The sequence below is a fragment of the Phascolarctos cinereus genome, unplaced genomic scaffold (assembly GCF_003287225.1).
Source record: "Phascolarctos cinereus isolate Bilbo 61053 unplaced genomic scaffold, phaCin_HiC Scaffold_4;HRSCAF=312, whole genome shotgun sequence".
NCBI lineage: Eukaryota > Metazoa > Chordata > Mammalia > Diprotodontia > Phascolarctidae > Phascolarctos > Phascolarctos cinereus.
This window is the reverse complement of record NW_027555847.1, coordinates 254594656-254619580: the sequence shown is the minus strand read 5'-3', so window position 1 is coordinate 254619580 and position 24925 is coordinate 254594656. Positions and strand designations below refer to the sequence as shown.

The window sequence follows — 24925 nt, the reverse complement described above, 5'->3', positions numbered from 1 at the left end:
AGGTATTTAACTTGTGGTCATGTAACAGTCTTCTTAACTTAAAATAAATAAATAAATAAATAAATGATTTTGAATGAATGAGACTAAAGATGACATAGTTTAAAAAAAAGAAAGAGCCTTGGATTTTAAGCCAGGCAGTCTAGGTTCCATTCTCAGTCTCCTAAATAGTCATTTAATGGGTCGAACTGGATGGCCACTGAAGTCACTTCCAACTTTCAGTTTCTGTGATTCTGTAATGCTGATGATCAATTCAAGGTCAACCATCCTGAATTATGTAGACACTATTTTTTTCTTTTAATGCTTTAGGGGAAAAAAGGTCCCCAAAAGGCCTGTGCTTTTGAATCCTAATTGAATCCCTCATTCCATTTGGTATTTCTAATTTTTTTGTTATTTTCTTTCCATAGGTGGTTCATCAGAGTGTTGCACAAAACTCTACCCAGAAGGTGCTTTCTTTTACCACAACTACTCTGGATGACATCCTGAAATCCTTCTCAGATGTCAGTGTTATCCGAGTTGCTAGTGGCTACTTATTAATGGTAAAAAGAGATTCTTTTTTGTTGATCCTCCCCACTTCCATAGCAGTTGGTTGTTAACACTAACTTCTGAGCTTTATAATGGTTTTTAAATTAAAATTAAAATCTGAACCTCTTTTTAATTTTCAATTTGGACATCTTTGACTTTCTAGTGTCATTAATTTTGTGTATTCTTTGTAATGCAGTCTACATCTACATATTTATATATTTGATATGGGGTCAGGGTTGGGAAAACTTTTGAATCATCCTTATATATTCTAATGTTTGGCTTTTGTTTTGTGTTATTTTTCTTCTTCTCTTCTTCTTTCCCCCAATTCCCCTCTATTCCTTCCCATCCCAACCCTCACTGCTCTGCTTACAGCTCGCCTATGCCTGTTTAACTATGCTTCGGTGGGACTGTGCCAAATCCCAGGGTGCTGTGGGACTGGCTGGCGTCTTGCTGGTTGCACTGTCAGTAGCTGCAGGATTGGGCCTGTGCTCATTGATTGGAATTTCCTTTAATGCTGCAACAACTCAGGTACTCAAGGAGCCATTCATCTGATGTTCATGTGCACCTATCCCCTCTCCAGAGTTTGAACTAACCAACCATTTTTATTTCATATGGCAAAGGACTTTGGATTCTCTTCCACTAGGACTGCCTATTAGTTTTGTTCATAAAGTTGTCCACTCCCAGAAGATGTAGAAGAGTGAATAACTGTTTTGAGGGAGTATTTAGAGAGAGAATTGTCAATACAGATGTTTACTTTGATTCTTTGGATCTCTTTCTATTCCTTCTTGCTCTGTAGCTCTCACAGCTTTTTTATATATGGGATCTAATGCAGTTTTGTGTTGGAGGTTGAGTTATAAAAGCACTAGGCTGCTGGAGAGCTGAAAGGGTAATCTCTAAAGAGCTACAGAATAAAGTTATAGGCTTCATTTTGGATATCAGTTAGAGGATATTCGAGGTGTTATTCTAAGTAGCTGAGCAGTCAGTGAAATAGTGGATCATCATTGTAATAATACCGTTGTCATTTAACCCTCTTTGCATAGGTTTTGCCTTTTCTTGCTCTTGGAGTCGGTGTGGATGATGTTTTCCTCTTGGCACATGCATTCAGTGAAACGGGGCAAAATAAAAGAATCCCTTTTGAGGTAATGGGAAGAGATGGGGGAAGAATGAGAGGGAGCCAGTGGTGAACACAAATACCCTTAATAGCTAGAGCTATATTCCTTTCTTTAAGTTCATTTTCTTTTGGTAGTAAATTTTAAAATAAAATGTCCAGGATCAGAAGAATTTGTTTGGAGCGTTAACATGCTGTACAGAAGAAAAAGCAGGGTTTCCTCCTAATTTTTACTAAATAACACTTATTTTAAATGAGGTAAATTTTAAAAAGACCCACAAGAATTCCTGGAAAATTAGCCTTAGGTCCAAAGTGCTCTTGGAACAGTTTTTTTTTTAACTATGAAATTTAATTTTGAATGAGATTTCCTTTCCAAATGTTATGTCTTTTCCAAAGCAATATGTAGCTACTTGTTTGTATTGTGTTTTTTAAGTTTTTGAAAACTAGATTCAGCACATACCCTTTTGTTCAGAAGCTTGGCCTTTGGTCACTACAAATTCAGCTTTTATATAAAAAATAAACAGAGCTTTAAGTTAGAAAAAGAATATTTCCTAATTTCTGAATAAAGGATAAATCTTTGTGTGGTCTTCTGGTTCATTGCAACATGCTTTTCAAAAGTATATGCAATGCTAACACTCAAGAAGACAAATAGTTTAACATGAAGTCAATGCATGCCAGTTCTGTTATCTGAAAAGAATTGAAAACAGGAGTGAATTGATACAATGTATGTCCTCATTAATAAGATGAATATTTTTTTGTATGTCAGCCTTAACTGAAGTTTCATTTCGCTGTCTTTTGTTCACCTTTTAAAATTATTATGACATTCATTCAACTAATTTAAGTAAATTTTTAAAATGCATTTATTATTATTTTAGTAGCAGTCTGCATTCTCAAGAAAAACACTAAACTGAGACACCATTATTAATGCTAGTAGAAGGAGATAAAGCTAAACATATTGTAGTTACATCAAGTTTTTGCTTTATAATTGAGTTGTATTACCACTTAATCCCTATTAACTGTAGGATCAAATAAAGAAGCCTGTTAGGCTTTCAAAGCCCTCCATAACTTGACCCCTTCCTACTTTTCCAGTCTTATTACACTTTATTTGTCTCCACATTATCAACAGTTCAGTGAGAGTGATCTGCTTGCCAGTTCTCCCTCTCATAACTGTTCATTTTCACTGGCCCTTCCTTCCACCTGGAATGTTCTCTCTCCTTGTCTGCCTTCTAGCTTCCTTCAAGTCTTAGCAAAAATCCCACCTTCTCCAAGAAGCTTTTCCAGGTCCTCCTCACTGCTTGTGTCTTCCTTCTGAGATTACCTTTGCCTATATGTATCTCGTGTGTACATAGCTGTTTGCATATTGTCTTCCACTGTTAGATTGTGAGCTCCTCTGAGGGAAGAAACCCACCTAGACTTGGTTTCTATCCCGGTGCTTAGTATATAGTTATCACTTAATAAATGCTTGTTGTTAACTTAGATTCACTAGTTGTGTTATAATGAGAGGCTACTGTATGTAGCTTTATAGGGTGCCATATGTCATTTCCAGGACAGGACAGGGGAATGTTTGAAGCGAACGGGAGCCAGTGTGGCCCTCACCTCGATCAGCAATGTCACAGCCTTCTTTATGGCAGCTTTAATCCCTATTCCTGCTCTTCGGGCATTTTCACTCCAGGTAAGTTTCTAGTAGGTTCGGAGATTTTTAGAAATGCTCAAAAAGTCTCAAATTCAGCAGCCGAGGTCTCACAGACTCATGGAGAGATACTTGTAAGGGAATTCATAGGTCATCTTTTCTTTATGGATTATGTGCAAATGGCTAATCTGACTTAAAACTTCAGTCCAGAGTTTAGATGTCACAAAACATAATACCTTTAAAATGTCCAGCAGATCCTAGCTTTCATTTATATCATGCTCATAGTAAATCATTTACCCTTATCCTAAGTTTCTGTGAAGTTTGTAATCTCATTACAAGTTTTTGTATCTGAGAGTGCCTTTTAATCTATTTCTACCTTAGTTTTTCCAGTCTGCAAGTGGTCAATGTGAGGATTCTGAGAATTTCTTTGAAAATTCCCCCAAGTTCATCAATTACACAGGGCTCATTAAATTCAATTCCACTTAATGTGCTTTTATCAACAACCACCTATGTTCAAGGGACCAAGCTGGATTAAGGGAAAACAAAGATAAAATGAGGATAACAGCAAGAAACTGCTAGTCCTTGCCTGCAAGGAGTGATTTTTTTAAAAAATAGCATAATTTCTGAAGTTTTCTAATTACACATGTGACAATGTCATTAAATATCAATTTGTCCTGAGTTCTGCCTGTTCACATTATTCTTCTGATTTTGTTTAGCAAAAAAAGGGGGTTTACAGTCAGACATGAACAGGAAAATCAATTAGTAAATTAATTATTTTGTTATATTTTTGTCAACTTGTGATTTTTTTGTTTGAACTAGGCTTCTGTCATCATAATCATTATTTGGCTTTTAGTGAATAATCATGTATTTGAATTTCCCAAATACACCAGAATGCAAAATATCTTTGCAGAACAAAGTCAGCACCTGGACTACACTCAGTACTCCCAGCAAAAGTATTAACACAACTATAACTTGTAGGATCCTATAGCTAGAAGGATGTTATAGGGACATTTAGCTCAAACGTCAAATTTTACAGTTAAAGAAACTGAAGACATGGGAAGTTAAATCACACATGTGAAAGGATTTGAACCCAGATCCTTTTACTTGTGAACCTCTGCTTTTTTCACTGTACCATGCTGCTAATTTGCTAATGCTTATCTGTTTGTCTTTAGTATGACATACACAGGCCTGCTCAAAATTTATCATAGCATTGCCTTTGACAGGCCAAAAAGCTATGGTTTCAAAAGGGCATCTTATTAGCTTTTTCATAGACTTAGTGTATCAGTTGCAAGGTAGATTGTTTATTTTCTAGCATTTTTTATGCTATTTGACATTTCAACAAATAATTTTAATAAATGCTTGAGCACCACCGATTTGGTATTCAGAAGAAAATTTGAAACAATGAAAGACTTTTTTGGAAAGATCAGTGATTATAGATTATTGCCTAACATATAGCTCAATACCATCTTGCATGGATTTAATCGAATATCAAATATTTGTTGAATAGATAAAGGCATTTCAACCTAACCTATGACAAATTCAAGGATAATGGAAATATTTTAAATTGTACTTAGTCATGTAATAATTAAATTAATAATTGTTGTATAATTGTAGATGTGTCCAGATCTTATTAGTTATTCAGCTTTTCAACCCCTTTGATGTTTTGTAGGTGTGTGCTGAACTAGACTTCCAGATCTTATTTTCATCCCATATGCAGACAGTTGAATTGAATGGAAGCTTGTAAATTTTGAGATGTAGTTGAGATCTCTCTTCTCAATCTCAACTTTATCTCAAAAAAAAAAAGAAATTTCTCCCTTCCCTAACTTTTCTACCCTCTCCCCATCTCTCTCCTTTCTCCCTCTCTTCTCTCTATCTCAGCAATATAGATGAAACCAAATTAAAATTCACATTTTCTTAATTGTCTTTTATTTAACATGATCCATTGGCCTTACTAAAGATTATCCATGGCAAAATTTTTAAAAAGAACACTAAAAACCTTTTCTTTTACATAGTATAGTAATACAGACAAAATATTGTTGTAACTGTATAGTGAACTAAAATCTCCCTCTGTAAAAATAAAAAAATCTCATAGGGAAAAAAAGTCTTTAGGAAACTGCATTTCTGATTCAAGTCACTAGAGTACCATTTAGTAAACTGTGCTTTCATCCCAAGAGGGCCTCCTTTATGCTCCAGGAATTGTTTATACACTGGGAAACTGGCTCATTCAGTATCCCAAAAATGTTGTAATTGCTTCAGTTCTCTAAAAGAGTTGCTACTTAAAAGACATTTTGGTAACTTTTAAAATCTATTATGGGGCAGCTAGGTTGCTTAGTGGATAGAGCACCAGCCCTGAAGTCAGGAGGATCTGAGTTCAAATCTGGCCTCAGACCAAACACTTGACACTAGCTGTGTGACCCTGGGCAAGTCACTTAACCCCAATTGCCTAAAAAATATAAAAATTTTTTAAAAATTAAAAATCTGTTGACATTCTCCACTGGCAAATAGGCTCTACAAATTCTCTTTTTTCTGAAATGTACACAGTTGTCATTTGTATCCAGTTATATTCATTGTGTTACTCCCACAGGTTAAGTAAGGATCTGGAGTGATCTGAAATTGTTCAGTCCTATAGAGAAACAGATGTTAACATTCATTTTATTCCTCCAACTCCACCCCCTGCACCCCAGTAGAACTTTTTCCAGTCTCATTAAAAGAAGTGGGTGAATTTTTCTGGTAATATTGAAATGTCTGATCTCTTCATGCATCTGTCCAAATCCCATCTCTATACAAACAAGCAGTGACACCAACTCCAGTCCTTTGGGGCAAAATAATGTGTCAAGTATGCACCCAGTGACCTGCACTGGGGCTGTGCTGGTAACTGCGTGGCATTTGCTCTTCAATGAAAAAAATCCCAGAACAGAACTCCTTATTGTTCCAAATGGGAAGAGTGTTTAGACTGAGACCCCATTAGGCAGGGTCTGTGCCTTCTCTGTGGTCTCTAAATACATTGTCAGGGCTTGAGATGTCTTTGTTTTGCATGTCATAAGGTGTGACCAATATGAATGAAATGATTTTTCAATAGCTGATGTTTCTTCTAATCACAATACCGTCATCAGACTGCAAAATCATCCCCAGTGAACTGTAGCTCTTTGTGGATTTCCTTACACCTTAAACTCCATTTAACTCATGCCATGATCATTTGCCTATATTTTTCCACTTTATTTAGAGTTGGTTTAAGCAAGAAAATCCTATTGTTTTTTACTTTCTCCTAATGCACCTAAAGAACCACTAAAATAGTTTCCTTCTTTTCTATTCTTTTCCTTTCCCCCCCACTCACATAGAAAACCACTTATCAATAAGAACAATTTATATTTATCTGGTGCAGTAAATTTAGAAACAGAGGTGCCTTTGACTTCTTCCCACTTCTTTTTATTGACACATGATCACATAGAACAAGATAATTCTTTAGGAAATTAGGAAAGCTAAAAGGAAGGACATATCAAAGGGGCATTCAGCTAAGGTGTTTCAGAAAGAGAGGGGGTGATTACTATTGTCAATACCTCTTGGGTGGGTATAAACATCTTTTAGGTTTCCCTAGGTATTCTGTGAGCTCCTCAACAACAGGGTCTGGTTCATTTTTGTCTTCTTGTCCACAGTACCCAATATAATGCCTAGCACACAGATGCTTAATAAGTTCTTGCTAACTGATTATTGATTGATAGGCATATTTGAATTAGCAGGAAGGGAGGAAATGAACCAATTAAGCCTTCAGTAATGAAGGGAAAGAAAGGCATAACTCTGTTGCTTCCTTCCTTTGGGTGTTATATATGCTCCTGTGGTACAGTGGACCTCCTGGAGCACAATCGGATCATCCATTAAGAGCTGGAAAGGACCTTAGAGAACTTGTAATCCAATCTCATTTTGCAGATGAAGAAACTTGAGCCCAAAGAGGTTAAATGATGTACACAAAGTAGCCACAAGTAGTAAGCAGTAAGGTCAGGATTTGAATCCCTCCGACCCTGAATCCAATGTTCTTTTGACTATATCATGCTACCGCTTTTATTGTTGTGGTGTGTCTGTATCTCCCTTCCTTCAAGTATCTGGTGTATGGTAGCTGCACTTGCTTTAAAGCTGGGCATTCAGCTCATGGGAAGGGCTAGTTTGTGATGACTCTGAATTTCAGACTCTTCCATAAGCTGTGTATTTGTGTGAGTTCCTTAAGACTCCTTCCACCCTCTACTCATCTGCCTTAAGGGGTATATTTGAGCGAATGTGATAAAAAAGAAAAAAAGCAAGGGAAGTTCAAACAAAGAGGGACAGGTCACTTCTGGTTGCGGGGTGGAAAGGAACAACATGCAAACAGGTCTTTGAACGGTGGATAGGATATCAGCAGGTATCCACTGATTATGGAAAAAAGCATTCTAAAAGCAGAGAAAAATATTCCTAAAAGCAATAGAGGAACTAAAGGTTTTGTATGAAATCCTGCTATTCTTAGAAATTGCCATGAGGACCCAAATATTAGCTTAATATTTCATTAATAGTTGAATTATATTGATTTTTTAAATACTTGTTTCCTGAGTAGAAGTTTGACCTTCGGGAAGGTTTATTAACTCCTGTAGGCTATTGTGGGGTAGCACTTAGTGAGCCATAATGTACCTGAAAATTTTAATGTACCCCTCCTCCACTGTGTGATTTGCTGCATTATGTTAGGTATGGGGAGAATTGGTTCATCAAGCAACTTCTTAATCATGCATAATGGAAGCTAATGGATATTTCCTCAATAACTTTATTTGTAAGTTGCATGGTAAAATAAAGAACTTTATGATAAGGTTCACTGCTACATGCATTTTAATACATCATTGATCAAATTATATCCTTTTGTAGATACTAGCAATATCAAATATGAACTAATTTAGTATTGTTAGGGAGGAATATGTACTATTCTCTCAAATCAGTGTTAATATTGTATTAGGGAACGTTTTGCATTTAATTTTGTGTGTATTTAGAAAAAAAGTAGAGAAGGGATTTTTTTTCCATCAGAGGATAAAATGTATGAGATCAAAATGACAAATGTGTTTGTGTGCATATTGTTTACCTATTGATAGATGTATATATTCCTCCATGGGTTAGTTGTCCTTTTAATTGTATTCTGTATTGGGAGGTCCCTATAAGGAGCTTCCTCTGCCAATGCAGATCAGCAGCTTCTTTACCATTTTCTGTTTTATAAAGTTGTCTGGAGGTATTTAGAGAAAAGCTAAGTGATTTGCCTGCAGTTACAGAGCCGCTATGGGTCAAAGGTGGGACTTGAACCCATGACTTACTGTCTCTGAAGCCAGTTCATTCTCCACCGTGCCAAGGTGCTTTTCTTATAGGATATTATATGCTCTAAGGAGCACTCATAGTTCCCTAAGAGTATGGACCTGTCAAGAAACTGACCTATCCTGTTTAAATACAGTTTTAAAAAAAAAGACTCGCTACTTTCCTTTTCTTGCACCAACAGCTTTCTGTGCTGCTGGTAAGAATTTAATTAATAAAAGAAAAGCCTTGGGGGGTTGGGAGGTGGGTGGGGATTGAAAGGGGAAACATCTGGGCTGTGCATGTTTTATCAGAAGGGAATTGCCAATTGTCATCCATAAGGTGGAAGTCTAAGTGACAGGCATCCTTGACTGCTCATCACCTCTGGCTGTGATATACACCCACTCTCCTTGGGTGGTCTGCCAGGAATGGAAAATAGCAGCACATACCTTAGGTAGGGCCCCAACCTTCTAGCCTCGCTTGGCTTCTCTCTCAGTGACTCCAGCACAAACAACTATTATTCTTTCAGTTCACTTAACAGATGCAAGAGTAGCAGCTGGATTTTCTAAGGGATGGAATCACTGATACTGATGGGGGAAAACCACAAAGGTTGTGTTTCCTTCCATTTCAGATACCACCCCCTCTCCAGAAATACAGTCTGTGCTTCCCATTTATACCTTAAAAAAAAAAGAAGAAAAGTGAAAGAAAAATAAGAAAACCATGAAAAAGTTTTCTTTTTGGATGCTTTGCCCATACTTTTCTTCTTCCTAGGACTAACCTTTTCCTCCCTCCTAATCTAGTCTCTGTATCTCTGTGTTCCTTACTTTTCAGCATAGAAGGGAGTGGGGTTAGAAGCACAGTCCTTCTATACTCGATCTCTAGAGCACAAAGTTAATACATTTCAAAATCCTCAACATCATAGATTCCACAAGCTTCTTTTTCATAGGTCTCTACCTCCCAGGAAGAAGAAAAACAAAATTTTTAAATGAACAAGGAAGAGCATTCTATAGCTTCAGTCAGAAGAGGTCACTAGGAAATGAATGCCTTTGACTTTGATTCATTCATTCAGCAATTTTTATTAAGTGCCAGAGAAGCACAGAGTAATGAGTGAGGCACTGGGGAGACACAAAGACAGAGCTGCCCTCAAATGACCTACAAGTCTCTTAGAACCATATCGACTCTATGCAGTATAAGGCCACATGATATATGCCCAGCCAACTGTAAGCATCAGAGAACTCTGAGATCCTGGATCTCTTTTTTGAATGTAGTAAGTGATGGTTTGGCATAAGTTAACCTTTCAGGCATAAAAGGACAATCTGAAGTCTTCATAATATTATTTAGGTTTTGCCAAACTAGTGACATTTCATCAAATTTTCAAATGGTAAAGATCATTTAGGAACATGAAAAGGGTATCTAAAAAATTTACTGTTAAAGGAGATAAAAGTTACTAAATACAAAACAATTCACTTTATAGCTCTTTCATTGTAAGGAAACAGTACAGAAATCCATCCAGTGGTCAGTTATTAAGAGCATCTCTATAAGGTATGCAGGATGCAGTTACACCTCTAATTTTCTTCTTGTTATAAACCCTTTTAAAACACTCTCATTTTTTTTCCTAGGTGGTGCTGTGTATAAAGCACTAGGCCTGGAGCCAGGAAGGCCTGAGTTCAAATCTAGCCTTAGACACATATTAGCTGTGTGACCTTGGGCAAATCACATAGCCTTTCTTTGCCTCAATTTCCTCAGCTATAAAGTGGGAATCTAATGATCCTAACTCCCAAGGTTGTTGTGAAGATCAAACAGGATCATATTTGTAAAGCTCTTAGCACAGTGGTTGACACATAGTAGGTGCTATATAAATGCTAGCTATTATTATCATTATTTTTCAGATTTTGAGTTGCCTCTAATTTCTCATTTTTCCTTCCCATGTGGTCTCACCTGTTTGGAAGTATTTAGTATTTAGCTGTCCCTTAACAAACATCACAAGAAGTTTTATTATAAAATTATTATTTTAATTCCTAAGTGTTTTTATTTAAATCTTGATCACTTATAGTTTTAGAAGAAAAAATTTTAATGGGTTTCTTCCTCCCTCTTATCTCCCTATTCTACTGGTCCTCTGTTGACTTACCCAGTGCAGACCCAATTTTATGATCTTTACTAAGCCAGCAGGAGGTTTGCTGGAATACTAAGATTTATGCTATATTATGGAATGATTTTTTAAAATCTGCACTGGTTTATTCTTTATATGTTATAATCACATAAAGGAATTTCTTTGCTGCTTTACTATCCTTGACCTTTTATTTTACTGTGCACACAAAGCAGCACCACAGGGTATTGCAGAGGATATATGAAGCTGATTAAAAACCCCAGAGGAGATGTTTGAAATTTTAATTTGTTTATAAAAGGTGCCATTATGATATATTCAATCTGTCTTACGTACAAGTTCTAGAAATATCAAATCAGTGTCTTTCTAGAAATTTACAGAAAGGGAAGTTTAAAGAAAAACACTCCAGAAATATATACATTGTTCTATCTTTATACATATGATTTAATTTTCTAATAGCCAAATCACTAAGTAAAACTTCAAAAAGTTAAATTATATGCTCAGAATTTTTTAATAGCATTCAATTAGATGTAACAAACATTAAGTGCATAGATGTGTAAAGCCATGTACTAGGCATTAAAGATACAGAGAAAAAAAGAAATTGTCCCTACTCTTAAGGAACTTACATTCTATTAGGAGGGATACAGCATTCATAGAGAAAAATAAATTCAGAGTACGTACAAAGTAATTTCAAAATGGAAAGAGAGAGCACCTAACTGTGAGGGGGGTGGGCAGAGCAGGGGAAGTGGGACAGGTGGGATGGGTGGTCAGGAAAAGCAAGGCCTGTTAGGGCTAGAAAAAGTAGAAGATCTCAGAGAAGTCCTAGTAAGTGCTACTTCCTTATTTTACACATGATGGTGGTGGTGGTGGTGGTGGTGGTGACAATAGCCGACTTTGAGGTTTGCAAAGAAATTTGCATATATGGTCTCATTTGATTAGATAAGGCAACTGGATAAGTGCCTTGCCTAAGGCTATGCAGGTAGCTAGAGACTAGGACCCAGATTTTCTAACTCCTAGGCCAGATTTGTTTTCTGTTTCATGTCTCACATACACCATTGTCTTTTGGTGATGGGATCATTGCCAAGTGACACATTAGTAAACCCATGAAGGGATGTCTTTTTACATTACTTGGAATTTTTCTGATTTAGCTGTACCATTCATTGTTAAAAATTATAGTTTTAAAAATTCAAGGATGCCACTTCAAATATTACTGGGTCAAATTCAAAGGAACTTGAAGCTTTTTCAAATCATTTCCCATCTTGAGAAGAGACCTGTTGCTGACCTTGATTTTCTTTTCTTGGTTCTCTAGGCTGCTATAGTTGTGGTATTTAATTTTGCCATGGTTCTACTCATTTTCCCTGCTATTCTAAGTATGGACCTATACAGACGAGAGGACAGGAGATTGGATATCTTCTGCTGTTTTACAAGGTAAACATCTGTGATAAACAAATTTGTATTCACTATTTATAAAGCAGTATCATTTACTCAGCACCTTCTAGTTCATCAATTTAGAGGTAAAGGCAGTTAGGGTAGTTTGCTTCAGGATATCTAACTATAGATAATTTTGGAAAGAAGGATTTCAAAAGTCAAGGAGGTGGGTCAAGGGAAAGTTAGATTCACTATCATTCAGTGTGCTTTAATTAGCTTTAATTAGGGTCGGCCATCTGGTTGGTTTAATTTATTCTTATTTATACAGAATTGACTTTTTTAACATGTAAAGGCGGGATGATCATTAGTTGTATTATCTGACATTATTTTGAGGGAAAATGAGTTTGGAGTATTTATCAAGTCACTTGAGCATATTATTTTCATTTTAAAGACTTAAATATACAGAGTCTAATGTATAATGTTTAATTAAGATAATATAACAGGAAAAGTCTAGGGCTAAGAGTCAAGAAACCTGCATTCCGGTCTTGATTCTGTCTGTTATTAGCTTTGTGACCATTGGCAAGATCCCTCATCTGTTAAGTGGGGATAATGTTTGCCCTTCACCCAGAGCTGTTGGGAGGAGGGTCAAATGAGGTTAAGGATATGAAGGAGTGTTCAAAGACATTATCAGTGGTTTATATTGCTGAGTACATAGCATGAACTCAACAGTTGTTGAGCTTAATAAAACGGTGTTTTCTTCTTAAGTCAGAAATGCATAAGACTAAAAATATCAAGTAATGGATTTCCTTAATTTCAGTGCAAGCTTTGAAGCTTTGTTTTTGTTTCTGTTTTTTTTTCCCCCAACTCCTTTCAGTCCTTGTGTCAGCAGAGTGATTCAGGTTGAACCCCAGGCCTACACAGATACCAATGACAACACCCGTTATAGCCCTCCACCTCCGTACAGCAGTCACAGCTTCGCCCATGAAACTCAAATCACCATGCAATCCACAGTTCAATTGCGCACTGAATACGACCCTCACACCCAGGTATATTATACCACCGCAGAACCTCGCTCCGAGATCTCCGTACAGCCTGTCACCATGACACAGGATAACCTCAGCTGCCATAGTCCAGAAAGTACAAGCTCAACAAGAGATTTGCTCTCTCAGTTCTCAGATTCAAATCTTCATTGCCTGGAGCCGCCTTGTACTAAGTGGACCCTGTCATCTTTTGCTGAGAAGCATTATGCGCCATTCCTCTTGAAACCAAAAGCCAAGGTAATTTGTCAAAAACAGATGATTCTACCTTTCCTTTAGAAAAGGAGTTCTTAACCTGGGATCCATGAACCTGTTTTAAAATATTTTGATAACTGTATTTCAATGTAATTACTTTCCTTTGTCATACTATGTATTTTATTTTGTTCACACAAAAACCTTACACTGAGAAAGAGGGTCATAGGCCAAAATGGAAAGTCCATGACACAAAAAAGGTTGAGAACTTATGCTTTAGAAGAATAAATTAAGAAGCTAGGTGGAGCAGTGGATAGAGTACTAGACCTTGATTCAGGAAGTTCTGAGTTCAAATCCAGTCTCAGACACTTGGTTGTATACCACTGGACAGGTCCCTTAACCTGTGTCTGTCTCAGTAAAACAGGGCTAATGATAACACCTACTTCCCAGGACTGTTGTGGGGATAATATGAGATAATATTTGTAAAGCACCTTGTAAACCTTAAAGCATTATATAAATGCTAGCTGTTATTGTTTATTATTCTATGAGATTGGACATGAGATGATATTGAATATGAGATAATATTAGACATGAGATTCTTATTATCCTATGAGATTGATTGAATTTCACTTATTTCTTCTCTCCTTGCTACTAATACCCTTCAAAAAAACTTAATGTGTATTATATTGGGGTATTCAGAGAGATTCTGCAAAGTCAAGAACATACCTGTATTGATCTGCTTATTTTGTAAGAAAGAACTCTCGGGGTGTTTTATGTACTTCTAGTAGGAAGTATCACCTAGAGTTTCTTTGAATACAGATAGATTGTTCACGTAGATATCTATGTGAAATCTCTACGGTAACTCCTAGTGACATGATTCATATTGATCAATTTCCAGGAGGAGAAACTCTCACTAATTTCAATTTAATCTTGAGCCACTATGGTGGGAAAAGTGAGATAGTAAAGAAAGTACTGTCCGGCTTGAAAGTGCTCCTTGTAGCCTGAGCAGAGGTCTCTCTGGGAAGGGAGGCTGGATTAAGTTGCCCAGGTTCTGATCCCATGCCTTTTGTTTTGTTGCAGGTTGTGGTTATCTTCCTTTTTCTGGGTTTGTTAGGGGTCAGCCTTTATGGAACCACTCGAGTGAGAGATGGGCTGGATCTAACTGACATTGTGCCACGAGAAACCCGAGAGTATGACTTTATCGCAGCTCAGTTCAAATATTTCTCTTTCTACAACATGTACATAGTCACACAGAAAGCAGACTACCCACATATCCAGCACTTACTTTATGACCTTCACAAAAGTTTCGGCAGTGTGAAGTATGTCATGTTGGAAGAAAACAAACAGCTCCCTAAAATGTGGTTACACTACTTTCGAGATTGGCTACAAGGTAAGAAAATAGCTGGGCTCTTTTTATTTTTAAAGAAATCTCTTCATTTGGTCCTCAAGTTATCCAAGGCTAGGCCTTTCCTTTGGTAAAAGTCTTCTTTGGGAAAATAACCCTATCTGACCTCAGACACTTGACACTTACTAGCTGTGTGATCCTGGGGAAGTCACTTAACCCCGATTGCCTCACCCAAAAAAAGAAAAAAAATAACCCTGCAATGTTTTATCAAGTGATCAGACTCAAGTACTTGCAGCTTCTAGGTTCACTTCTCATGTCTTCCAGTTTCTGTTTATCTGAGGCAACTTCCAGAGGCCATCCCTATATAAAATGGAGCAAACTGGAACACAATCCTATATATTAGGTGCTATAGTGATCACTGGGCAGAATGCTCTGGGATTCCCAAGGGAAATCCCATTGGTAGGTGTTGAGTCAGATTCTTCTAGCATGTAAGGTGATACTCCTTGAAAATAAGTTGGTTGCTTTAGGGAGATTATGGTTTTACTGCATCAAGTAGTACCTAATAGAATGGCCTGAAAAAAATTAATGAAATTTCTATACTGACCCACTCTCAAGTTATAGTTGATGGATTTGAAAGAACTTGGCTCTTTAAGCATCATAATTTAAAATTAACTGCCTTTACCATTCTCTTTCACTTGTGTTTAAGCAAATCCTACATTATTTTGCTACAAGTAAACAAATTGTGCATAGAAATCTCTTTCTTCCTTTTCCTTATTTATGTTAGAAACTGGAAAAATAAATGAATGTTATCAGTCTGGTGAGATAATCTGAATTTTCGATTGAATAGATTGAGTGTTGTAGTCAGTGATTCCTAGAACACTTGTGAGTTCATATACACATGCAAAAGAGGCTGACAAATTAGGGTAATTTTCAGGATCATCCAGGCAAAAATACTTATATTGATATATCTAGATAACTGTGAAAACACTACACTTTGGCTTGTTATCCAGATAATTGTAGTAATTCTCTGCTGTACTTGGCATATGTGGACACACACTGAGAGCCTTTTGGAATATCTTTTCTTCTAAAAATGCTTAGTTTTTACATAATAAAGAAGCCAACAAATTTTGTCATTTTTTAAATTATTCCTTTTCCTCTGAGTTTTAAATTAAAGGACATATTAGGCTAATTGCGGTTTGTGTTTGGGGAATGATACTCCATTACACTCTCTGGCCTTGATCTGTTTAATTCCGTTTTATTTTAGGGGAAGGTGACTAGGAGGACTCTGACTTTAAGCTAATTTTCAAACATGTTCATGAGATTAACTTTAATTTATTTCCTGAGTTTATTTTTATTTTTGTGCAGTAGTTTTGAAAACAGTGGATTTGGAGTTATCAATAGAAAGAAACCCAAGCAGTTGAAGAAAGCTCTGGTTTTAAATTTTTTTTTCTCCCATTGACTAAAAGACATGCAAATAACTTGCCACAAAGGACAAAGAGATCTGCTGTGCAAAGCCAGTTGGTATCTCAAGAAAGGAGGGTTATTGTAGAATTTATTTCAGTGTCTTTAGGCTTTCATTAGGAAGTTCAGTATGCCATGCTAATGGAGAGCTTGGGAAGAGGGCAGAAATGTATTGTCTGACTGAAGGCAGTGGATAGGGTTAAAACCTCTTTAGAGAGTATTGTAAATTATTTCTGTTTTATTCACTTTAAAGACTTAAAGAAGCCCTGAAGTTTGTGTTGAAACTCTTCAGAGTCTATGGAAAGAAACCTCATATGTTATGATCATTTTTGGTAGTAAATGTAATTCATGGCACTCAACATTAAGACCAAATTAGATTTTTTCTCATTCCCAAGACATAGCAAGCCCTGAAATTTCATGCCTAACTACGATGATCTTGGGATTTGGTAAGGACCACTGTACATAAAATGACCAAACACCGTGGTCATTGGCCACCTAGTTATTTTCAGGCCTGTTACGTGGTTGATTTGGTCATTGAACATTTACTCTGAGGAAGCAATTATCCATGAATCAGCTTTCCATCAAAGCATTGTGTGCGGTTTTTAGCCATGTGACTCTCATTGACTTTTAATGGAGTTGTCATTGAAACTGTTATGCATTTCCTCACATTGGTTTTCAATTACTTCTTAGTCATTTTAACTGATAAGAATATAGAGTAGAAACACCAAAATTATTTTATTATGCAATTTTCAAAATGCATACTGGTACAATATTAAATCAGGGATACACACATAAATAAGTCAGTGTAGACTTTGCACTACAAATGTGGTAATTGATATTTCATGCTGAATTTAGCAGATGCAATCTATATTAACATTAGATATTATAGCTCTAGAAAAATTCAGCCATTGGAGTTATATCTATTCAAGAAACATTTTTATATGTGACATTTTTGCCATGACATGTTTTACAAAGAGAACTTTTCAGGCTCAGATTTTAACATTAGGCTTTCTTTTCACTGAGGATACTTGAAGGAGGAAAAGTCTTCATTGAGGGAAAACTCCATCTCTTGTAATACCCCTTATAGTATAGTATATGTTGTTATGTCATCTCATTATTACTTGATTTTCTTCTAAGTCAATCAGAAATTATTAAAAGTATTTTTAATAGCTCAGTTGTACCCACTGAGTAGCTGCCTCTGTTCCACATCTTACCATTTGGTACCTGAGTGGAGAGAGGCTTTTAGTGTGCTACTTTGGAAAGAAAGCGAAAGGGTTAAAGCAAAGCTGATTCAAGTAATAAAGTCATGAAAATTCTTATTGTGGTGAGGAAAACACAAGGGTATGTTTTGTTGTTTATTTAAAGAAAAAAAAGGCTTTAGGCAATAAAACAACATCTGTTCAGTACTTCATGTTGGGTGCATGCTTTTCCATGAAAAGCAGTGTGTCTCAACTTAAAAGTGACTGTTCCTTGGCGGTCTCTTCTCTCTTTCTCCTTTCCCTTACTCACCCTGAATAACTGTCTGCCTTTCCCCCCACATGCACCCTGAATAATAAGGGCTTTCTTTCACCAACAAGACCACACATACCAGATACCCAAATTGTTCATATAAAAACAATGCCCAAAGCAGTTACATAGAAGGTATCTAAGTGGGGTCTTCACTGCTGTCCAGGAAAGGAAGAAATCTCTTATTTTTTCCTTTTTTCTAACACCAAGGACCTGTCTATTCTGGAAAATCCTGGCCAAACAAACCCCATTTTGTATGAAAGTTCTGAAATGAAATACAATTTAGATTCACACTCTCTACAACAAAAAGCATTTATCCTTTCTTACTGGCTACATTCAACCAAAAATATGCTGTTTTTGTTCAAAAGGGGTGTGTGTGTGTGTGTGTGTGTGTGTGTGTGTGTGTGTGTGTGAGAGAGAGAGAGAGAGAGAGAGAGAGAGAGAGAGAGAGAGTGAGTGAGTGAGAGTGAGTTTGATTCCTGGGCTTTGGAGGTCTACTTGGGAGGTGACTTTGAAGAGAGAGGGGGGAAGGGAAAGGGAGGAAGAGGTGGTACTGGTGAAGAGTTTGTAAATGCCAGTGATCACTCAAACCCTAGGGCCGTATCACGGGGGGGTCATGTTTTCTCTTCCAACACTTCTATCTCTTTACAGCTGTAGCTAAACGATCAGATCTGTAGTGATGGTTTTGATTATGGAAGCTCAGCGCAGCTGTGTGCGAGGTGGGTTGGTGGGCTCCCTCCCACCCCCACCCCCCCAAGTGCTCTCTTTCCTTGGACATGCGGTTTGTCATCTGTTCTCACAGAGCTTTCTTGTATTGATGGGGCTGTGGCTTCCTGTTCTAAATCTGATCCAAATTTTGTGCTGTGAGGTATTTCCCCTCCACCCACACCCCTATTCCTTCCCTCCCCTTCCTACACAGACACAGATACACATGCCTGTTCTCGTGTGTGTATGTGTGTGTGTGTGTGTGTGTATGTGTGTGTGCCAGCGCCTGCTCACAAGTGCACACAAACACACATGAACTCCTTTTAAGGGTGGCAAAGAGGAAAATAAAAGTTGAGAATGAATAGGTGTTGGCTGTGATCTTTACATATGTTGGCAGTAGATCCCGGGGCTTATATTAGCTATACAAGTTGAACAGATGGAACAAATTGACAAAATCGTGTTCACTCATGCTGTGCTCAAGAAGCAGCTGAGTTGCTGTTTGAAGTTGGAAGCTTGAGTCTGTTTTTTTCTCCTCTTTCAGTGGAATTTCTGGTTATATGAAAGAACCTGTAGCTTAGCACCTTACAGTAGCTAAGAGAATTAATGTGCACAGTGCATCTCTTCTTTCTAGGGTTTTTTTTTTCCTTCAGTTAATGTGGTCTGCCAACTTTTTGTGTGGTGGGAAGCAGGGAACAGATTAAGGTGAGAGTTGGGAAGAGGAAGAAGAGGAAAATGTGTGTGTGCATACATGGACACACATGTACAATACACATGTGTACACGTATATGTGTCTGTGTGCACATGTGTATTGCATATTTGGTTCACAATTAAAATCTAGATTTTAAGAAAAAGTGCTAAATTTAAACACATGTTAACAAGTGATTTTTCTTTTTTTTTGGTCCTCCCAAGGTATTTGTGGCTTTCAAACTCAAATATACTCAATTATATTCAGATGAATTCTAATTCATTCACAAAAATGTTATCCTAATGAATGTCATCAGACAGAAGTTAGAATGCACATTCAATATTTTTTTTAAAAGGCTGATTTATTTTCCATCTCATTTTTTGTCTTATGAAATAAATGCTAGCTTTGTTTTGGTTAAAATTTTAAGATATTGTGCTTGTCTACCTTCTTTCTCTAGGACTACAAGATGCATTTGACAATGATTGGGAAACTGGGAAGATCATGCAGAATAATTATAAAAATGGATCAGATGATGGAGTGCTGGCCTACAAACTCCTGGTGCAAACTGGCAGCCGAGATAAGCCCATTGACATCAGCCAGGTAGGTATTTGTGGTACAATGGAAGGAGGAGTGGGTTTGGATCAAAACACCTGAGTTCAAATCTTGCTTCAGTCGCTAAACTACCCTTTTGAGTTTGGATAGATCATTTAATCTCTCTGGATGTCATTTTCACTATCTAGAAATGAAGGAGTGGACTCAAAGCCCCTTAAATTCTCTTCCAGCTCTAAATCTGTGCCATCATGAATATTGAGTGAAACACCCTAGGAAGGGGTAGGATAGTATGTTTTAAGAATCTATGAGGATCAGTAAAGAAAGTGAAAAACTTGTTGACAGATTTCAAGATTTGTCAGGGGCTTCTAGTCCAACCTATAACTGAACAGGAATCCCCTCTACAATATGCTATACATGTGGGTCCAACAGCCTCTACTTGAAGAATTCTAGTGTTGAGAAACCCACCATCTCTCTATGCCTATTTCAGAGTTAGGTAATTGTTAGGAAAATTTTCCTCACATGGAGTCTAATTTGCCTCTTTGCAACTTTTATGCATTGCTTTTAGTCTTGCCAATTGGGACCCAAAAGAAACAAGTCAGTCCCTTTTCCATATGAAGAGAGATAGACTCCAGCATCCAGGAGTGAGCAGGGGAATGAACTCCAGGCTGTAGGAAGAGGGAGTTTTCTGTATCCATGAAATCACAGTCCATTCCCTATCCCTGTCCCTATCCTATCTTCCTCTGTCAAATGGGACCAATAAACATTTGCCCTATCTTTCAAGGTCATCGTAAGGATAATATACGGGAGCTCTTTGAAAAGTCAGAGGCACTAAATGAATATAAATGATCATTGGTGGTTGACTTCTGGTCCTTGCACGTTATTTTTCTTGTGATCTAAATCTGAAAAGTAGGTTGATTTGAAAGAGAATTGGAAGGAAAGGGGGGAGGGACTAGAGAGAAGTGTTTAGTCAAGGACTTAAAGGAATAATCATTTTCATTATTTGACCCTTTTGTGTCACTCTGGCCCAAGGAGTGAAGATAAGTTGCTCTATCATGAATGAATCACAAGGAAAGTCAGACCTGGAATGTGAGTGGCCAAGCTGTCCACCAAAAAATTACCATGAGTCACTTTCATGTGCTAACTGTATTATCCCACTGCAAATGCAGCTTATCTTCCTGACACTTGGATTATAGAACATAATTTTTATTCATTGAAGTGTGCAGCTTTATCTGAGATCTCTTTAAGACTTTAAGACTTCCATGAGGCCCTATAGACTACTCTTCCTCCCTATCTATATAATTTGCTTTCTTTGCCTTCAGGCAGAAAAGAGAGATGCTAATGATCTCTGCTTATTGTCTCTTCTTTTTTTTTCTTTTTCCTTTTTGCTCATATTAAAGGTGACAGACTGAGTATATTGTTTGAAGTTATTATGTCATGTGGAACACAGTGCTTTATGGTGACAGGCAACATGCCATCAGACTTGACAAGACCTTGGGCAGAGATATCTGGACAAGGGGTTTAAAGAGAGGGGGAGTATTATAGAGAGACATTCAAGTAGCAAGATTTGTTTTTATGTACCAGGTACACCATGGAACTAATGTCACTGGACCATACCTCCTGATATAATTTCCTGTGCCTAGAAGAGAGGAATGTGTACTTCTTCCATAGGGGCTGGGAGCTGGAGTGAACAATCTTAAAGACAGATTGAAGACATACAGTTGTTGCATATCCTAGGGATTAATTGAATCCAGATCCTTAGATTCTAGTTCCCCCTTACTCTCTTTCCCTTTCTTTCTTTGTCTCTCTTTTCCCTCACTCTTACTCTTTTAACTGTTGTCACTGCTGTTTTTCACTTTATTAAAAGGACCTAGAGCTAGAGTCACACCACAATTTAAGATAAACAAACAAACAAAAAACTCAAAATTATTTTCGTCTAAGTGAAGTCCATAAGTCAGGCTTTGGTTGGAGAATGTTCAGCCATCTATAAGTCTGGAATATCCAGTCTCCTAGAAATAGGCTTACCCACAGTCAACAGATTACTGCAGCACACTCATCTACTTTCTTGGCGTTGGGCATTTTCTGAATACACAGGTCATAGGAGGCAAGTGTTAGCAAAATTTATACAGATGTTGTTTTATTTTTATAGCTCTCCTCCATTTACTGGGTGGCATTTCCTTCAGTGTTAACAACAGAGGTTAACTGCACACAGACGTGTATAGGGATTCTTGCCAGGTTTTTTTTTTTCTCCTTTAAATATGTTTTTCCAGCTTGGTCATTTTCCCCCTTGGCTGTAGACAGTCTTTTAGCATTCAGGTTTAATTGGTTCAGTTTATTCTAGAACCATCTGCAGAGTTATATGTGTGTTGTAAACAATCTTTGCATATTATGATGTACGTTTTTTAAAAAGAAAGAAAGAAAGAAATCAAATGTGTTCCAGTGAAATTTTCTGTACTTTTAAACAGTGGGCATTCTATCCTTGGTTGTGAGTGTTGGTGCAAACCTTGGTTCTGTTCTTTCTAGGAATGAACATATTTATCCTTTCTTTCCTTTCCTTTTTTTTCTTTTCTTTCTTTCTTTTTTTTTTTTTTTAACTATTAAGACCTTGAAAGCTAAACCCAATTCTGAAAGGCTTCTGTTTCTCCCATTTTGCAGTTGACTAAACAGCGTCTGGTGGATGCAGATGGTATCATTAACCCAAATGCTTTCTACATCTACCTGACGGCTTGGGTCAGTAATGACCCAGTTGCATATGCTGCTTCTCAGGCCAACATTCGACCTCACCGTCCTGAATGGGTCCATGACAAAGCAGACTACATGCCAGACACAAGACTGAGAAGTGAGTAACACTTTATTTAATTGTCTTACAGTTTATATAGGTGTTCAGTCTTTTCTTCCAGGCCCAGTAACTTTCTGGATCAGTTGACACTGTACAGGTCTCAGAGGTGTAAACAGAACAATATGTTTCTTTTACTTTAAAGCTTGGGAGACAAATGCAGATGTATAATGGAACACAGAGTTCTGCTGAGGCCAGGTTCTATCACTTTGAGAAATTAGAGTATATAATCTTACTTTAGTTTGAACTCTGAAACTTGCATTTGTCATTTCTTTTTAGTGCCCCTTGTTCGTTGCTGATAAACAAACAAATAAATAAATAAATAAAAGTAGCCTCCAGATTGAATGTCATTCTGCCTCTGCAAAATTTTGTCATTGAGAATTACATGCTTACTCTAACCTTGTCAACTTTGGTATGGAAGAATTGTTGCCAAGTTGCCAAGTTAGGTCATTTCCATAAGCCACCAAACACCTGTATTTTGTCAGAGTTGTTTATGCCAATACAAAGAGGTGTGTTTATACAAAAGTCTTCTTTTATGATAACCTCAAAAACCACAATTTTAAAGGTGATCCTATAGGGCTTAGTTTGAATTTATGTTGTAGTTAGTGAGAGACCTGTACTTTGGTTGCTGGATTGGAGGAGCAGTGAAATACAGGGAGATTGGTTGTCTTGCAAATGTGACTGGATAGCAAGCCAGTTGTGTTTCACTGTATCAGAACCATACAGCCTTGTGGCAGTCAGCCAAGTCTTGTCTTAATGAAAATTTATAGTTGAGATTATAATAGGGCAAATCATGTTTAGCAAGTCAACTGAATGACCCTGAAGGGTCTGGAACACACAACAGCAGAAACTAAATGCTTATTGTGTAAGGATTTTTTTTTCTGTTGCCATAGACTTAGCATTACATTAAAAAAGAAGCATGGAAGATATGTTTCTTAGATAACTAAAAGATAAAGTTCTGCATTTTTTCCAATGAAACATCATTTTAATGTTATGTAGCTCTATAAAATGATTGAATAGAACTAGGTTGAAACTCAATATTTTCACCCAAGTGATGATTTAGCACACATTTTGCCTCATTCACAGATTGTTTGGAACTTTTACAAAGAATGTTCATTCCTGAAAAATAAAGTTCAGAGGTTTGGATTTTTTTTTTTAATTTTCAAACTAAGTGTCAAAAATACAAAGATATGAAGACATCAATGTCATTTGGTTTTTCTAAGTAATAGTGTCCAAATGAATTTGTGGATCCTGTTTTCTATAAAATACTATTTTTTTGCTACCATTATAGAGATTTGGGGGAGGGGCACAAAATTAATGCTTTCCGCCTTGGAAATGACTGTGGCATGCCAAAAATGTGAATTTGTCACATTTTTCAAACTCAATCATACCATATTTATTTTTGCTTTAATATTTCAAAAATCACTCCTCTCCTCAGTGACCATTTTTTTACGTGTTACTATGGCTTTCTCTCTAGTCCCCCCAGCAGAGCCTATCGAATATGCTCAGTTTCCTTTCTACCTCAATGGGTTACGTGACACTTCAGACTTCGTAGAAGCTATTGAGAAAGTGAGAACAATTTGCAATAATTACACAAGCCTGGGAGTCTCCAGCTACCCAAATGGATACCCATTTCTTTTCTGGGAGCAGTACATCGGCCTTCGGCACTGGCTTCTCTTGTCCATTAGTGTGGTCTTGGCCTGCACGTTTCTGGTGTGCGCAGTCTTCCTTCTGAACCCCTGGACGGCAGGGATCATTGTAAGTTTATTCTAAGGGTCTTTGTTGAAGTCAAATTCCTTTCAGCATAGCTCTTGCTGCAGTCGGAAAGGTTTTGTTTATGTCTGGGCCTCTGGTGGAGTGTGTATATTGCATCATCCATGATATATTTATTCTACTTGAGGCAGTAAGGTTCATGGTAAAGGTACAGCTTAAATAGCTTTAATCTTATAGACTCACTAAAATGACTTTAAAATTTCCTTATAAAGATAGGAGAGCTTTTCCAGCCTTTCTCATAATAGCATGTAGTACTGACCATGAACATTTATTTAAAAAACACAAAAATGTAACTTTAAAATTCTGGTTTTTAATCTAAAAATTTTCTCTCGCAAAATAATTTTCCATATTTCAAAATTCTGTATTTGCTATTTATACCTTTTAGAAGAAACTTAGAATAGCCAGGATATCATATGTGGAAAGAAAAGATGTGTTATTTTTGCCTCTGAACAAAAAGAATGGTAAAATAATATAAATTATATAACCTATTCATTCATCCATTCTTCAAAGTATACTCCAAGATCTGAAGTAAACTTTAATGTGGAACTGAATAATGACATGTCCATGTTTAAATTCCATGAACTATTGAAGAGTTTATAAAATACGCAAAATAGAGAAACATAGAACAGTTACTGGTTTTCAGTACCATAAGTCTATACAGCAGGTATGGGAAAAGGTAAATGTTTAGTCTAGAATAGTTTTCATAGTTCTTAATCAAACAATTTATATTGTCCATCTTTCATTAGCTTATAAAAAACTTTTATTGTACTAACCCTCCCTACCCTCCTTTGCCACCCCCCCATCCATAGAAA

At 36.9% G+C, this 24925-nt stretch overlaps 1 protein-coding gene across 1 annotated transcript in view; it reads left to right on the top strand.

Moving 5' to 3' along the window:
* PTCH1 (patched 1) overlaps window positions 1–24925 on the top strand; it is a 79787-nt gene that overhangs the window by 36791 nt on the left and 18071 nt on the right. The window contains exons 9-18 of the mRNA XM_020971704.2: window positions 405–536; window positions 895–1050; window positions 1563–1661; window positions 3177–3302; window positions 11966–12084; window positions 12899–13301; window positions 14334–14643; window positions 19413–19555; window positions 22160–22343; window positions 23818–24098. Coding sequence (XP_020827363.1) covers window positions 405–536; window positions 895–1050; window positions 1563–1661; window positions 3177–3302; window positions 11966–12084; window positions 12899–13301; window positions 14334–14643; window positions 19413–19555; window positions 22160–22343; window positions 23818–24098 — 1953 coding nt within the window. The remainder of the gene's footprint in view (window positions 1–404; window positions 537–894; window positions 1051–1562; window positions 1662–3176; window positions 3303–11965; window positions 12085–12898; window positions 13302–14333; window positions 14644–19412; window positions 19556–22159; window positions 22344–23817; window positions 24099–24925) is intronic.